The sequence below is a fragment of the Moschus berezovskii genome, chromosome 4 (assembly GCF_049115385.1).
Source record: "Moschus berezovskii isolate FMDL1 chromosome 4, NW_MosBer_1.0, whole genome shotgun sequence".
In the NCBI taxonomy this organism is placed as follows: Eukaryota; Metazoa; Chordata; class Mammalia; order Artiodactyla; family Moschidae; genus Moschus; species Moschus berezovskii.
Window position 1 is genome coordinate 104732778 of NC_142463.1, and position 14332 is coordinate 104747109.

General features: G+C 48.4%; 2 protein-coding genes across 6 annotated transcripts in view; one reads left to right on the forward strand and one right to left on the reverse strand.

Moving 5' to 3' along the window:
• MINDY1 (MINDY lysine 48 deubiquitinase 1) lies at positions 1-9348 on the reverse strand. 3 transcript variants are annotated; one of them, XM_055402160.2, is made up of 11 exons: positions 9243-9348; positions 8632-8709; positions 5827-6635; positions 5213-5270; positions 4753-4817; positions 3824-3982; positions 3397-3499; positions 2482-2624; positions 1290-1481; positions 798-953; positions 1-550 (listed from the first exon to the last, which is right to left on the reverse strand). In XM_055402160.2, exons 3-11 carry the CDS (start codon positions 6277-6279, stop codon positions 470-472), a joined length of 1410 nt encoding a protein of 469 aa, XP_055258135.1. In that variant the 5' UTR covers positions 6280-6635; positions 8632-8709; positions 9243-9348; the 3' UTR covers positions 1-469. The 3 variants fall into 3 exon arrangements, with proteins under 3 accessions (XP_055258135.1, XP_055258136.1, XP_055258134.1); XM_055402161.2 differs by lacking the exons at positions 8632-8709; positions 9243-9348 and adding an exon at positions 8761-9100 and having other exon boundaries at positions 798-926; XM_055402159.2 differs by lacking the exons at positions 8632-8709; positions 9243-9348 and adding an exon at positions 8761-9100.
• Positions 9221-14332, forward strand: part of PRUNE1 (prune exopolyphosphatase 1) — a 19570-nt gene continuing 14458 nt past the window's right edge. For 2 of the 3 annotated variants that reach the window (XM_055402156.2, XM_055402157.2), the window contains exons 1-2: positions 9221-9358; positions 9575-9767. In XM_055402156.2, the coding sequence (XP_055258131.1) occupies positions 9582-9767 (186 nt within the window). In that variant the 5' untranslated portion in view covers positions 9221-9358; positions 9575-9581. Of the gene's footprint in view, positions 9359-9574; positions 9768-10428; positions 10755-14332 lie in introns of those variants that run through there. The other variant, XM_055402158.2, reaches the window with a different exon arrangement.

The window sequence follows — 14332 nt, forward strand, 5'->3', positions numbered from 1 at the left end:
TTCAGGAAAGAAGTTTTATTTCCAAACCCCTAGGAAGGCATTACAAATAATAGAGCTAGAAACCCAAATCAAACCCTGAAACAAACGGATGGATGGATAGATGGATTCGGATGGGCTTGTAGGATGACCCAGCCAGTCAGGGGTGGGAAGTAGGGGAGATAGATTCTAGACAGGGACTTCACCCCGGAGCCTGAGTCTGTACATTAATGTGACTATTCTGGGGGAAAAGAGTTAGAAATCAGAAATCCTCACCCCATCAACTCCAACATTGCCCTGGATGGTTGGAAGGAAGAGGAGGCAGCACACGAGGGCAAAGAGGTCACCAAGTCTGACCTTAGCATTCACTGCCTGCTCTGATCCCCAATATCCCATAAATAAGTTACCCTGCATATCTCAAGTTGAGCTGGGGGAGCAAACAAATATCCCCCGCCTCTGAAAGCGGAGGCAAGGCAGCCGGGCCCAAGCAGGGCTACAGGAGGACACAGTCGGACTCTTGCTTCGGCCTTTGCCGACGCTCAGCAGCTGGGCGTCCAGATGAGGCTCCTCTCCCCTGTGTCAGATTTAACAGCTGGTCACCCATTGACCATGGCAGAACATAGGACAGGGACTCTAGATGGAAGCAGGGTCAGGACTGGGAGGGGCTGTGGGGAGAGAAAGACAGGAGGGGACCCAGGGGAGAGGGACAGACAGGAGAGGGGCCCCGAGGGAAACCTTGAAGGGATGCTGGTGCGAATAACAAACGCTGAATCAGGGGACGCCGGAGGGGCAGCACTAAGGGCAAGGAGGGGCAGGCCCACCTGTGGTGACGGGGCCCGTGCAGGGGCAGGCTGGGCCGCTTGGTGCTGCTGGTACTCCTCGTGCTGAAGCTGCTGGGCCAGTTCCAAGTCGCTCAGACCCGAGGTGCCCTGGGGCGGGGGCTGCTGCTGCTGCAGGGACAAGGCGATCAGGTAGTCCTAGAGACAGGGGCAAGAACAAGGGCAGTGAGGGAGGCTGGGGCAGGGGGCTGGCCAGGCTGGGCTTAGGCTTCCAAACCAGCTCAGCCTTTCCTTATCCTTCCAATCCCCCAGCTCCTTCTCCTCCAGAGTGAAACACACAGCTGCGTATTTTATCTGTGATGCCAGAGAACACACACCAAGCGCAGAGATGGTCCACAGAGACCAGACAGGGGCCCGGGTGTCATAAGTCACAGTCTCTCAATGATAAGACACAGGCTGCTCGCCTTGGGCACAAAGCTCTCCGAGGCCGACACGCTCTCTGCGCCCCACCCCCGGCCCCAGGGCCCCACGCACCTGGTCCACCTGCCGCTGCTTTTCTGGGGAGCCACTCCCACCTTCCGTTCCGGGTCCCTTGCCCGGGGAGTGACTGAGGTGAAAGTCAGAGTCACAGAAACAGCTGTCCCCGTCCACATTGTGCAGGCTCTCCCACACCACTTGCTCCTCCTGTAGAAAGCCCTGGTCAGTGACCAGCAGGTACAAGTGGCCCTGTGAGGAAGAGAGCAGATGCGCTGGTGGGATGGGTGACAACAACAGTTTAAGGCCAGAAGATCTGAGATTCGCAGAGCCCACATGACTGGTCGGCATGCTAGCTGAAATGGGTCAATGTGAGTGTGTGGATCTTTCGCTCAGTATGCATGGCTGTGGGCAGAAGGGCTGTCTGAGGGCATGCTCAGTGGCGTGGGAGTGTGGCAGTCGCTGCGGTCAATCTATGGTGTCCTCGGGGCAGGAGTCTTCCTATCCTGCTTCCCGAGGTTCTCTGGGCTCACGGGATGCCTATGAGGATAAATCCTTTAAGAACCAAAGATCTTTCCCTCTTCCACTCAATTCCTAGAACGCTTAGACAATCTCTAGTTTTGGAAAACTATGTGTGTGTTAGTCGCTCGCTCGTGTTCGACTCTGCGACCCCATACACTGTAGCCCACCAGGCTCCTCTTTCCACGGAATTCTCTAGGCAGGAATACAGGAATGGTTGCCATTCTGTTCTCCAGAGGATCTTCTCAACCCAGGGATCAAACCTGGGACTCTTGCATTACAGGCAGATTCTTTACAGTCTGAGCCACGAGGGAAGCCTTGGAAAACTATAGCATTGTTCAAAACTTCCAACGCCCCTTCCTGGGAGAGGATGCACACTTTCTTGGCCCACCGATGGCAAGCTTACTCCTATGTCTCGCTCTGGCCAGTGAGATGGTAGCAGAACCAACACTGTGCATGGTGTGTTCATTTCTCTCCCCCATGTTCCAGAGAAAGGCTATTTTGTCAGCCAGGGCCCCAGAGTGAAGATGATGTGGGACAGAACTGTAGCCAGCCCACAGTGGACATGAACGTGAATGAGAAATAAACCTTTGTCATGGTAAACCACAGGGATTTTAGGGGTCATTTGTTACCACAGCTTAATCCACCTTACCCTGACTGAAACACTGACCAGAAGAAATAGGCACGAGGAAACAGACGGCACTCCGACCTCCCACCTCCAAACCCGCATCACCTTATGCTTAGTCATAGTGCTGAAGTGGTTGTTCCGGAAAAAGACGCTAAGTTCGCCCTCCTTGGCAGCTGTTGTTAGTTCACATAGACCATGGTAGGTCAGCTGTGCAGCAGTGGTCTCCAGGAACTGCTCTGCAATCAGGCCTGGCAGCAAGGACAAGAAAAGAGGGACAGGGGACTCAAATCCAAAGTCCATAGGAGGATCATCCAGAGAGCCCCTATCAAAGCCCTAGGGATCAGTCCCACCTTGTGAAATCCCTTTCTTGAAGCCTGGCTATATTCATCCATTCAACAGATGCTGAACTTCCCTGGTGTCCAGTGGCTAAGACTCTATGCTCCCAATGCAGGGGGCCCAGGTCACATGCCGCAACTAAGACCCTCCACAGATAAAGAAATAATTATTTTTAAAAAATGAGAGAGAAAGACGCAGGTGTACACGCATGCCAAGTCACTTCACTCGTGTCCTACTCTTCGCAACCCTATGGACTGTAGCCCGCCAGGCTCCTCTGTCCATGGGGATTCTCCAGGCAAAAATACTGGAGTGGATTGCCATGCCCTTCCTCCAGGGGATCTTCCCAACCCAGGGATCAAACTTGAGTCTCTTGCGTGTCCTGAACTGCAGGCAGATTCTTTACCCACTGAACCACCTGGGGAGCCCATGCTTCCACTAAAAAAAAATCCCGCATGTCACAACTAAGACTCAGCCAAATAAATAAACAGATGCTAACGGAGCAACCAGGCACTGCACTAGGTACCGGGGGATGCATCCGTGAACGAAACAGACAACTCCCCAAACTCCTGCTCATGGTGTCTACATTCTCATGGGACGCGGTGGTGGAGAGACAGACAATAAACACTAAACCTCGGTAGCCATCATTCCCTCCACATAAGATTGCTGAGAAGGGAGGAATGTCACCTTCTGTCACGAGGTTGGTGTCACTGGAGTGCTTGCAGGTGATGATCTTCTCTACCAGCTGGTTGTAACTCAGCTTCCCGACTGCACTCACAGCCTCAGGACTCTGCATGGGCAGCGGGGTGGGGTGGTACCCCCAAAAATGGAGAGCTTTTTTTAGGAAGGAAATGAACCAAGCCAACAAGGATTGCCACCCTATGACAAAAGCTTCCTGAAACTTTTGATGTCTAAAGAACTGACCCATTTTCATATTGCTTGCTTGTGTTTGAATGTTACCCCCAAAAGTTAAGAACTAAAGGAATTCCACACTGAATCCAACCTTGAAACCCCAATCTCCTCCCTAGCCAATCTACTCCCTACCTCCCTAACCCCAACCCCACAAAATTTTGCTTCTCTTTCAGCTTGAGCTGGCTGAGTCTCCCACCCTCACCTGTGGATCAACAAGCCAGCCATGGTACAGAGGTATGCCGAGCAGGTCAAAGACACTGCACTCCGGTGTATACTCAAAATCAGAGACACCTGTGAACCGCACATTGACATCCAGACCTGTGGCCAGTTTAGGCAGCACTGTCATCGCATCGTCCACGTTCTGGGGGTGGAAAAGAAAATGACGGACAGGTCAAATCAGCCCACTGTGCATTTTAGACTTAGTGTTATAGTAAGCAACAAGGATATACTGTATAGCTCATGGAATTAAACCCAGTATCTTTTTAAAAACTTTTTATTTACTTACTTGCTTATTGGCTGTGAGGCACATGGGATCTTAGTTTCCCAATCAGGGATCAAACCCATGCCCCATGCATTGGAAGCACAGAGTCTCAGTCACTGAACCACCAGGGAAGTCCCATATACGCAGCCAATCTAATAATAAGATACCCAGTATCTTATAATAACTTATTATAGAATTTAATCTGCAAAAATACTAAATCACCATACTATATACCTGAAACTAACACAGTATTGTAAATCAGCTATACTTCAATTAAAAAAAATGAAATGAAAAAGTAAACCTTATATGCCAATTATATATTAATAAAACTGGTGGAAAAAGAAAATGACGGGTAGTCTAGCCTTCCCTCTTCTTGTTCCACTCCTACCTCCAGAAAAAAAAAAAAAAATTGATCTTGCTGCTTTTTTCCCCTGGTTTCTCTTACAATGAAAGTCCTCCCTTTTCTCAATCCTTCTTCATCTTATGTAAATGAACATATTTTCTAAGAGAGAGATACACTGTCTCCCTCCTGCAGAAAGAAGTGATGGTTCAAAGAACACTCTTGAGAAGCATCAGAAAAGCCTCTCTTAATAGCCTGGGTGTCCCCTTATGAACCTGTAACCCCCCAGTTCACAGACCTTTCACCTCACCTGCTGAAAATTAAGCTGAAGTCCCTCTGACTTTTCCTGAGGTTTGATGGACAGAAGACAGTCTCCTACAAGACAGGATTCCTTATCAGCTTACCCCACTACTGTCCCAAAAGCTGCTTCCTCTTCTCTAAGAAAACAGAGGTAATATCACAGAACCACAGATTTTCAGAGTTGTAAAGAGCCTTCGTTTCTCAGAGGAAGAAAGAAGCCACAAAAGGTGAAGGACCCACTCAAGGTCACATGTGAAAGCTAAGGGAAGAATGAGGGTGACGACCCAGGACTCCTGACACCTTGACTTTTGCTTTACATTCCCCAGCCTTGCAGAGAAACCCTATAGACCTTTACCCTCCCTGCCACATAAGATCCCCGAATGAGGGGTCCCTCAATACTCTGGATTTCTGGCTCAGTAGATAGCACTGGAACCTTTCGGGTAATTCCTCTTGAAGACCCAGTCACTCACCAAGATGGGCCATGAGCTCGTCTGACGTGATCACTTCCTTCTGAGGTGGCAGCTTTACCTGGAGGCGAGGAGAGATCAAAGAGTTGGCCAGTCATTGGTAAAGAATTTGCTTGCCAATGCAGGGGACAAAGTTCGATCCCTGGTCTGGAAATATTCCACAAGCCATGTGGCAACTAAGCCCATGCACCACAACAAGGAGTATCCCCCACTTGGCCACAACTAGAGAAAGCCTGTGTGCAGCAACAAAGACACAGCATAGCCAAAAATTAATAAATTAAAAAAAAAAATCAGCCAGGTGTGTGCTTTCCTTCATGGAGCACTGAAGGAGGAATCCAGAGAAAGGCAGGAGGAGGGCAGGGGTTAACCAGCAGTCAGGTGTGGTGGGCAAAAATGGCTTGCAACTGGAGCAAGGGACTGAATGTGAAAAACTGCAAGGCATTCCCATTTGCTAGACAGTAGAAGATGCAGGAGTAGGACAGATAATTGTCTTGTGTTTGCAAATATCTCATTTGTTCAACATGGAGAAAAAGGAAGAAAAACCTGGAAAGTTTGATAGGTTTGAGAAAAGCAGAATGATCAACCTTTTCTAAGGCCCCATCCCAACTTGCTCTTACCTTCCACTGAAGAAAAAGGATGTTCATGATGGCGATGAGAGGGCAAGGGCCATTGGTACTCTGGGTGATGACAGGCGTCTGTTCTCCTTTCCAGGGGATCCACTTGACACAGTAAAAGTCGAGCTCAGGCTGTCGGGCCCTGGGGGACTGGGGAAGCTCCTGGAGCTGGGAGCAGGCCCCCACTGTCTCTATCTCAGGTCGAGTCTCCTGGGCTGGCCCTGGTTGGCTTGAGCTAGCATCTGGTGGAGGGGACTCGAAGTTATCCTGGCCTTGGGCTGGCAGTGAAGCTTGGTCTTCTGGCTCCTGTTCTCCAGCTGCCCCGTCTGCCTCTTTGGCATCCTTGCCCTGAGGGTGCTCTTTGGGATCTGATAAGACCTTGTGGTTTTCAGGGCTGGCTGCTTCCGTAGTCCTGGCCTCACCAGGGGCTGGCTGCTCAGGCTGACGGTGTTCCATGGCCAGGAAGGGTCGACTGAGGGGCACCAAGGGGCTTTACTGTCCGCAGAGACTGGCCTTACTCACTCTAAGCTTGATATGCGGAAGGGAGACGGAGTCAAGAAGAAGGAAATCATTGGGCTCAAAAGCAAACAGACCCAGAAAAGTCTCGGAAAAGGAATGTAGTGCAGAAGGTTTGGTGAGCAAAGCCACTCCAGGCTACGGGCGGGACAGTTTTAGGTTACACAGAAAGGCCCCAGGCTGAGCTGTCACCTCTAACTTGCTGTGACCAGGTGGGACCAAAGAGGGTACAGGACTCAAAGGTTTGGAAGGGATAATTCTGGTGGGATTGAAGACATTGGGTGGCGTCAGCTTTCCTGAAACAGAAACGACAAGGAATGAAGACAAGTCAGAAAGGGAGAGCAAAAGGAGAAAGTAGGAAAAGAGATGGAGAAAGCAATGTTCACACAATACTGACAGTGATCTTAATACAGGGATCTTTAGCTAACCTTGAAACAAGCATGATGTCAGTAAAACCCACCATAGCTGGAATGAGGGTAAATCCCCTGCCCTATCCCCCACTCCTGCCCTTGACTGTTCAGGGAACATCCTGAGCACAAGGGCTTACATCTTTAGGGCCCTGTTTTCTCTTCTTCATCCCAAGGCCAAAGAGCTCAACAGTGCTTGGGGTGAAGAAAAAGAGTCAGTATCATACCCCTAAAGGGCAAACACTGGTGAGAAAGAAGTCTTTCTCCTTGAAGGACTCCACCTCTACAATTCCAGCTTTACACAATTGCAAACCACAACAAAAAGGTCCTGGGAGGAGCTTCCTGTAGGCTGGAGAGGGGAAATGCAGGCACGGTGACTTGAAACAGAGATGGGTTCTGATAAGTAATTTCAGATTAGAGGTACAACTTGTCCCACCCCACCCCCAGCCCCATTCTTCCAGTAAGCTTCTCTTGCCAGCTGGAGTTGGGATAGCAACTTCTCGTCAGTTCCTCTATGCTCTGAAAACCGCTCAAACCCAGGACTCCCTTGCTTACTACATGCAACATGAAAATACTGATTACTGATTTACATTAAAAAAATTACTCCCTCTACATTCATCTATCTGTGCAAACGTTCTTTCAATCTATTCCCATCTAGGTCATTTTAAATGTCAACTCTGGACCTGTTTAACCTGCTCTCTACGAGCACTCAGCATAGACATTTAATTAACACCATGGATAGCAGATGATAAAAAGCCACAAACCCTGCCTCTTGGAAAATATCTCCCTTCAACCTCCTTGCTCCCCTCTCCACCTTGATCAGGGTGAGTAAGGCGGAGAAATAAACTTGTAATAAACTTGTTAGAGATCTTTTCTCTTGCTTCCTCCTAACCTGAGACTATGCTTCCTTTCGCAATCAGGTAGGAATTTAGGGCTAAGGTAAAGCCTCGGAGGTGAAGTTGAGGAATGTAAAAGTCGGGAAATAAGACTAGTCACCCAAATTGATCATCCTTCTGATTCAAATATAGTCTATGCTAGCTGCATCTCATTTCCATGTGATTAATTTAGAATCAGAGTAGCAAAAATTGCCCACAGGCCTTACACTTTTTTTTTTTTTTTTAATCTCTCTCCTTTTTTCCTTCCTTCCCAAATAACATTTAGGATGAGCCTCAGAAGCAGAAAGCAGAGCCTGGGACAATTTTTTAAAAGCTTGGAGAAAAACAGGGCTTACTTATCTTTTCTATCCAAATGCCAGAAATGATCTATAATTAAGTGGGGGCTGAGCAGTCCAGTGAGCCAAAAGAACCCAGAACTGGACTACCAGAGGAAGCTGGGTCTCAGAGAAACTGGGTTGAAAGCTAAGTGGGCTAATCCTTCAGAAGAGGGGAAGGAAGTGTGATGGAAGAGTTCCAGGCTACAGGCTGCACACCTGGTGCAGTGAGCATGCAGGACTTGAGAGCAGGACGGATGCTGAGGCTCACAGGTACTTAAACAAACAAGGAATTCATTCTTTCCCTCTTAACTAAGTCCTACACTTTCTGGAATCATCCTCAGGTGGCGGACAGGGGAGGTAAAACAGCCCCTGCTCCTCCCTAGCTAGTGGCAACAAATAGCCAGAAGTTGGAAGAATCAAAGGAATCAAGTCTGTAGCTTCAAGAAGACACTTCCCCCCCTCCCACCCCTACTCCCCAGGAACTTTGCTCTCCCTTCAAGCGCGTAGGGTTCCACTCCAATCTCCCTCTCACTCTGACCCCAATCTTCACGCAACTAATGGTTTAGATTTCCCCCTCAGAATAAGTCCACCACAATGCCCTGTCTACTCGTTAGCAAGGGAGAGGGGGAAGGTGTAATTAAACGGGGGAAAGGTAGCATCTCTTTCACTTACTCCTTCTGCCCGAGCGCCTCTAGAAATCCACACTTAGAGACCCAGGGTGGGAGGACAGGCAGTGTCACCTCCCCAAAGCTAGAGGGGAAAAGGAAAAAAGGTGAAGGAAACGGTTAAGACAGTTTTTACCTTAAAGAAGCGGGGGCTGTTCCAGGACTTAGAAGGAGGGTCCCACTCCGGGACTGCGGGGAGGGCGGTGGGCTCAGGGAGGGGCGCCGCCACAGTCCCGCCGCCTCCCAGCTGTCAACGCCAGCGTCTACACAGGTTGCCCCAGGTTTACGAGCGGCGGTCCCGGCCGGCTCGTGGCTACTTCCGGGCTCCCGCCCACGCCTGGGGGGCCCGGGAGAAGGGTGCGGGCAGGCGGGGGTGCAGCCCAGGAGCGCCCAGATCGCCCAGCGCGTCTTCAGGATTTCTGAGTCGTCGCGTCTAGGGCGCGCGCTCCAGGCCCCGTCTACAAGCGCTGGTTTTCAAAGGAAGTTTGTGGTTTTCCTTTTTTCTTCTTTCTCGCTCTTTTTTCCCCATCGGGACAAAGAAAAATCAGTCAAGGACAATCTCCCCGAAGGAGGAGGAGCCTGCCCGGCACTGGCAGATTTCCATTCGGGCTTTCTGACCTGGTCAGCAGCTTGGTGATCAGCGGTGAGGCAGAGAAACAAGGAGAGAAAAACAACAGACCCTTTCTCTTCTCTCCGCCTGCCGCTGGAAGGGATGGAGCACTTGTGCCTCTCTGGTGAGAACAGGGAAGAGCAAGGGCCCTGGCTGAGCTGGGAGGAGCAGGGCTGGACAGCAGAAGCTTGTTGGATCTCCCTGGGTGCGGCAGTCTTCTGCCCTGCCTCCACAAAAACAGGGCCAAAGAGCCGGATATTTTCATATTTATTCATTTAAAGTGAAAAAAAATCGTGATCCTTTCGAAGTCCTCACTCTATCATTTTTTCTTTTTTTTTAGTTAAGAAATGAAACCGGTTGGGCTGCACCCTGGTAATGCAGAAGGTGCGGAAGAAGCAGCGGGCTCCGGGAAGAGTGCGGCAAGCAGAAAACTAGCTGAGCAAGCAGGGGATCCCATACCGCTGTGCTCTGGTCCTTGTTACCCCCACAGGCCTCAGCTTCTCATCCATCACTTCCTCTCAATTCCTAGCTTGGTGAGGAGGAAAAACTGGTGTGAGGCTGGCGGCAGGAAAAAAAAAAGGGGGACGGATTCATAACTGAGGGAACCTTTGATGATGAGAGTACATTTACTTGCTGTACTCTGCACTACTCTGGGGCTGGAAGGTGGCAGTTAAAGGAGGTTGGAACCCAACTTTACATTCTGAAAGGCCTTCCAAGCTCTACTCACAGGGCTATGGCGGGATGAAACTTAAAGCAACTCTGCAGGCTGAAAGGGGAGTTGGAACAACTCGGGAGGCAGGGAGTATAGATCCCAGGTTACAACAGACCGGGGAAGAATGAGATATTTGCCAACAGGCTACAGAGTTGTAAAAGAAGCAGCAGGAGTTGGCAAGAGACTGTAGGTATTAAGTAAAGAAGAGGGGTCAGAGATTATTAAAATTTTTTTATAACAAGGAAGACCACATAATTGGTCAGTTTGGTAAGGAAGAGAATTCAAGAAAGATGAAGAGTTGTTTTTGCCCAGTGGAATTTTAGATGTCAACCAGGTGGTCGATATAATTTATGGAAAGACGCTATACTTAGCCTGACTCGAGAGGGAAAGTTCAGAAGCCACAAAGATAGATTATATGACACCTACACACGTGTGAACTCAGATAATTCGCCTTCCCGCAATTCTTGGGGGCGGGGGGGAGGGCTATAGCGGAGCTGCGGGACTACATTTCCCAGGATGCCCCCGCACCATGCCCCACTTCGCGCCTCCCGTGAGTCTCTGGGCGCAGAACTTGGCCTCCGCCGCTAGGGGCGGAGCAACGCCGGACTGCCGGGGCGCCCGGTTACGCACTTCCTCCCGGGGAGAATCGCCGTGTGGCGGGTTCGAGTCCCGCCTCCCGACTCGCCGCAAGCCCCTGAGTCCGGGGCGGGGCGCATTCGCCGGTTAACCTCTCCGCGGCGAGGGGCGGCGGCACACATTGGGCTTCACCATGGAGAACTACCTGCAGGGTTGTCGAGCTGCTCTGCAGGTAAGGGACCCCTGTTTGTGATCGTAAGGAATGGATCCTGGGGTCCAGGAAGGACGAAGATGTGGGATCTGGGGAGCCGGAGGGTTTGTGTGGAGGGAACGAGGAATTGTGGGGTGGGGGCTTGGAAACCTGAGGGAGGAAGGAGAACCCAGCCTTTGAGAGTGGGAATGCATGCTCACTTAGGGGCTCCAGGCTTTGGGGTCTGCTCGAGAGCGGGGAGGCGGAATCGTGGGGCAGGGTGCTGCTTCTGAGCCCCTGCTCGGTGTCGCTGGGTTAGTTCTGTCAATGGGACGCGGGCTGTGCCGGCCGCGAGGTGTATTTGTTCCCTTCTCCCCGCCCCTCTTTCAGTTCTCCGTTCACGAGGCCTTTCTGGCGCCCTGTCCTCCAGGTGAACCCCGGGAGTACGAGGGAACCTGTGCCCACGGCTTTGTTGCCTCTGAACGGCGGTTTTTGTCTGACGGGCCTAATTCCTTCTAAATTAAAGGTGGTCATGGTGTTAACACTTTAAATCTGTTTTTAAGGTAAACGCCCACAGTACATCAGGCATGTCTGTTGACCCACAGCCTTGCATTTCTTTGCCTTCAGTTTACTTCCTTGGCCTTAACACACACAAATTACATAAAAATCCGCGACCTGGATGGGGATAAGCACAAAGTATGTTTGGAATCAAAACTATATGCATGACTCCTGAATGCTTTGTGGCTTATTTTTGCTACTCTCTGAGCTAGTTGGAGTCTCCCAGCCTTGCTGACTGGTCGTGCAACGTTAGGTCGCTATTCCCAGTTAGCAGCAAACAGCAGGCCAGAGAGAGGCTCCAGGAGCTCACCTGGTCCCCCTGCTTCAAGTTTTACTACCCTTGGAGAAACCTTGACAGATGGTTGACTCTGCTTCCTTTTAAAGTATCTTAAACTCTACAAATTCCTCTGGGAAATAAGATTCTGGTTTGTAACAAAACCTAAAAGTCACCTAATTCCTCCTGCAGAATCAGCTGCTGTCATAAAGGAATGTCCTCACCTGAAGAATGGGAGTGAAGTTCTGGACTTCCCTGGCAGTCCAGTGGTTAAGACTCCCCCTTCCAATACAGGGGGTGCAATTTTGATCCCTAGTGGGGGAAATAGGATCTCATGTGTCGTGTGGCATGGCCGAAAACAAAAGAAGAATAGGAGTGAAGTTCAATTAGTGTAAAACCAATTACACCAAATTTTTCCTTGTGAAATACAAATTTGGGAAGGTCGTTTTAATGTATGACACAATCTGGGCCCAATTCATTTTGGTCATCTCTGATTTCCACCACAGGGAACTCATTAAAGACTAATATAGAGGCTTTTTGGCACCATTCCAAGGGTCAAGAAGTTGGATTTTTCCCTAATGATCCAAATAACCAGTCTTTTTCACCATTTGATAAAGAGTCTGTGAACCTGAAACCTTACCAGATAGCATTTCATTGCATTTGTCTATTCTACAGCATCTGCTCTCCAGAAGTGTCCCAGGTTAAGAGTATGTCTTCCTCAGAAATATGAAGCTGAAAAACACTGGATTTTTTCAGTATTACTGATCACCTGACTTTTCTCTGCCTAAATTCATTCTCCCAGGGAACAAGATCTAGATCTTCCTTTTTCCAAACTTGTGAAGGAGAGATCATATCTTAGAGCTCTTATCACACAACCTAGCTTGGGCCAAGAGAAATTAGAAAGTTAGACTAGCAATGTTAGTGGGTGACCTGGTAGTAGGACATACCGGTGGATACCCAGTGATTTAGATTGTTGTTAATTATGGAAGTAGAAAATGTACATAGTGAAAAAAAGTTAATACAAAAAAGATATACAATTAGAAAATTAGAAAGATTTTTTTCTTCTCCATATCCAATTTCCCAGAGGCCACACTGTTGTTTCTTATCTAAAGAAAGACATGATTTAGACAGAAACTATTTTTTTAAACTTTTTATTTTGTATTGGGGTATAGCAGATTAACAATGTTATGATGGTTTCAGGTGAACAAGCAAAGGGATTCAACCATACATATATAGGTATCCATTCTTTCCCAAACTCCCTGCCAATCCAGGCTGCCACATATCTTTGAGCAGAGTTCCATGTACTCTACAGTAGGTCCTTGTTGGTTATCCATTTTAAATACAGCCTTGTGTACATGACCATCCCAAACTTCCTAACTGTCCATTCTCCCTGGCAACCATGTTTGTCCTCTAAGTCTGTGAATCTCTTTGTTTTGTAGGTTCATTTGTATCATTACTTTTTAGATTCCACAAATAAGGGATGTCATACGATATTTCTCCTTCTCTGCTGACTTACTCTACTCAGTGTGACAATCTCTAGGTCCATCCATGTTGCTGCAAATGGCATTATTTCATTCTTTTTAATGGCTGAGTAATATTCCATTGTATATATGTACCACATCTTTTTTATCCATTTATCTGTCAATGACCATTTAGGTTGCTTCCATGAGATACTGTTGTGTTTTTTTTTAATTTGTATTTGTTTGTTTGTTCGGCTGTGGCGGGTCTTAGTTGTGGCATGCGGGATCTTCTTTCTTCATCGTGGCATGCTAGATCTTTAGTTGCAGATTGTGGGATCTAGTTTCCTGACCAGGAATGGAACCTGGGCCCCCTGTATTGGGAGCGTGGAGTCTTAGCCTCTGAACCACCAGGGAAGTCCCCAGAGACACTATTAAGTTTGAGTGTTGCTGTTAAAATACAGTATAACTTTTAGGAAATCGTGAATGCTTGGATTTTTATATAAGACAGAAACAGCTGATAACTCAGCCAACTTTCCTATCGATACCATATTTTCAGCAGTTGATACCAGTGAAATTTTCTACAGTCTGCCACCACAATGGTAGTCGATTGTTCTATTTAAAAGAAATCTTACTTAACTAAATGTCCTAGTCATGGTAAGTCATCTGTCACTTTTAGTTGGGGCGGGGGGGAATCTTTGCTTCACGGTGAGGCCACATTCTGGTTTATTTAGGTGTTCATCCAGAAGCTTTGGATATTGTGTGTTGTCTGCACTTCTCAGGCATGAGGCAGAAATCAGGATTGGCTGGTTCTCCTTAGAAATTTACGGTCCTTGCATCACTATCAGTTAGTCCCATCTTCCCTGCCGGAAATGCCTCTCTATCTCTGACTCCTTGTCTCCTTTTTTCCTTCTTCATTAACTAGTTTGTAGAGTAAGCACCAGACCATATTCAGCCTCAGAAGGGAAGTGGTTGACTCTGCTAGCCCTAAAACCATCCCCTCTCACACCATTGAGGCTACAGAGAACATCAGAATAGTCATTTCAACTAGTGGGTTTTTTAAAGGAAGGAAAAAAAAAGTTTATATCTACTTGTGGCTCTCAGATTGTATTTCTTCCATTGGCAGCTCAGGTTTCCTCATGCTCTAAGTATAGCTATATTTGCCCGGGACTCTTCCTCTGATGGTTAGAAAACTGAGGCTTGTGCTTTCAACTAGTGGGGGATGGGATGGGGGTTAAGAGTTACACATGTTTTTCCTAAATGAGGAAGAGAATGGTACCTTGTAAGTTAGGCATTCATATTCCTGGCTTGCCCAGGATAGTTTATTGAAA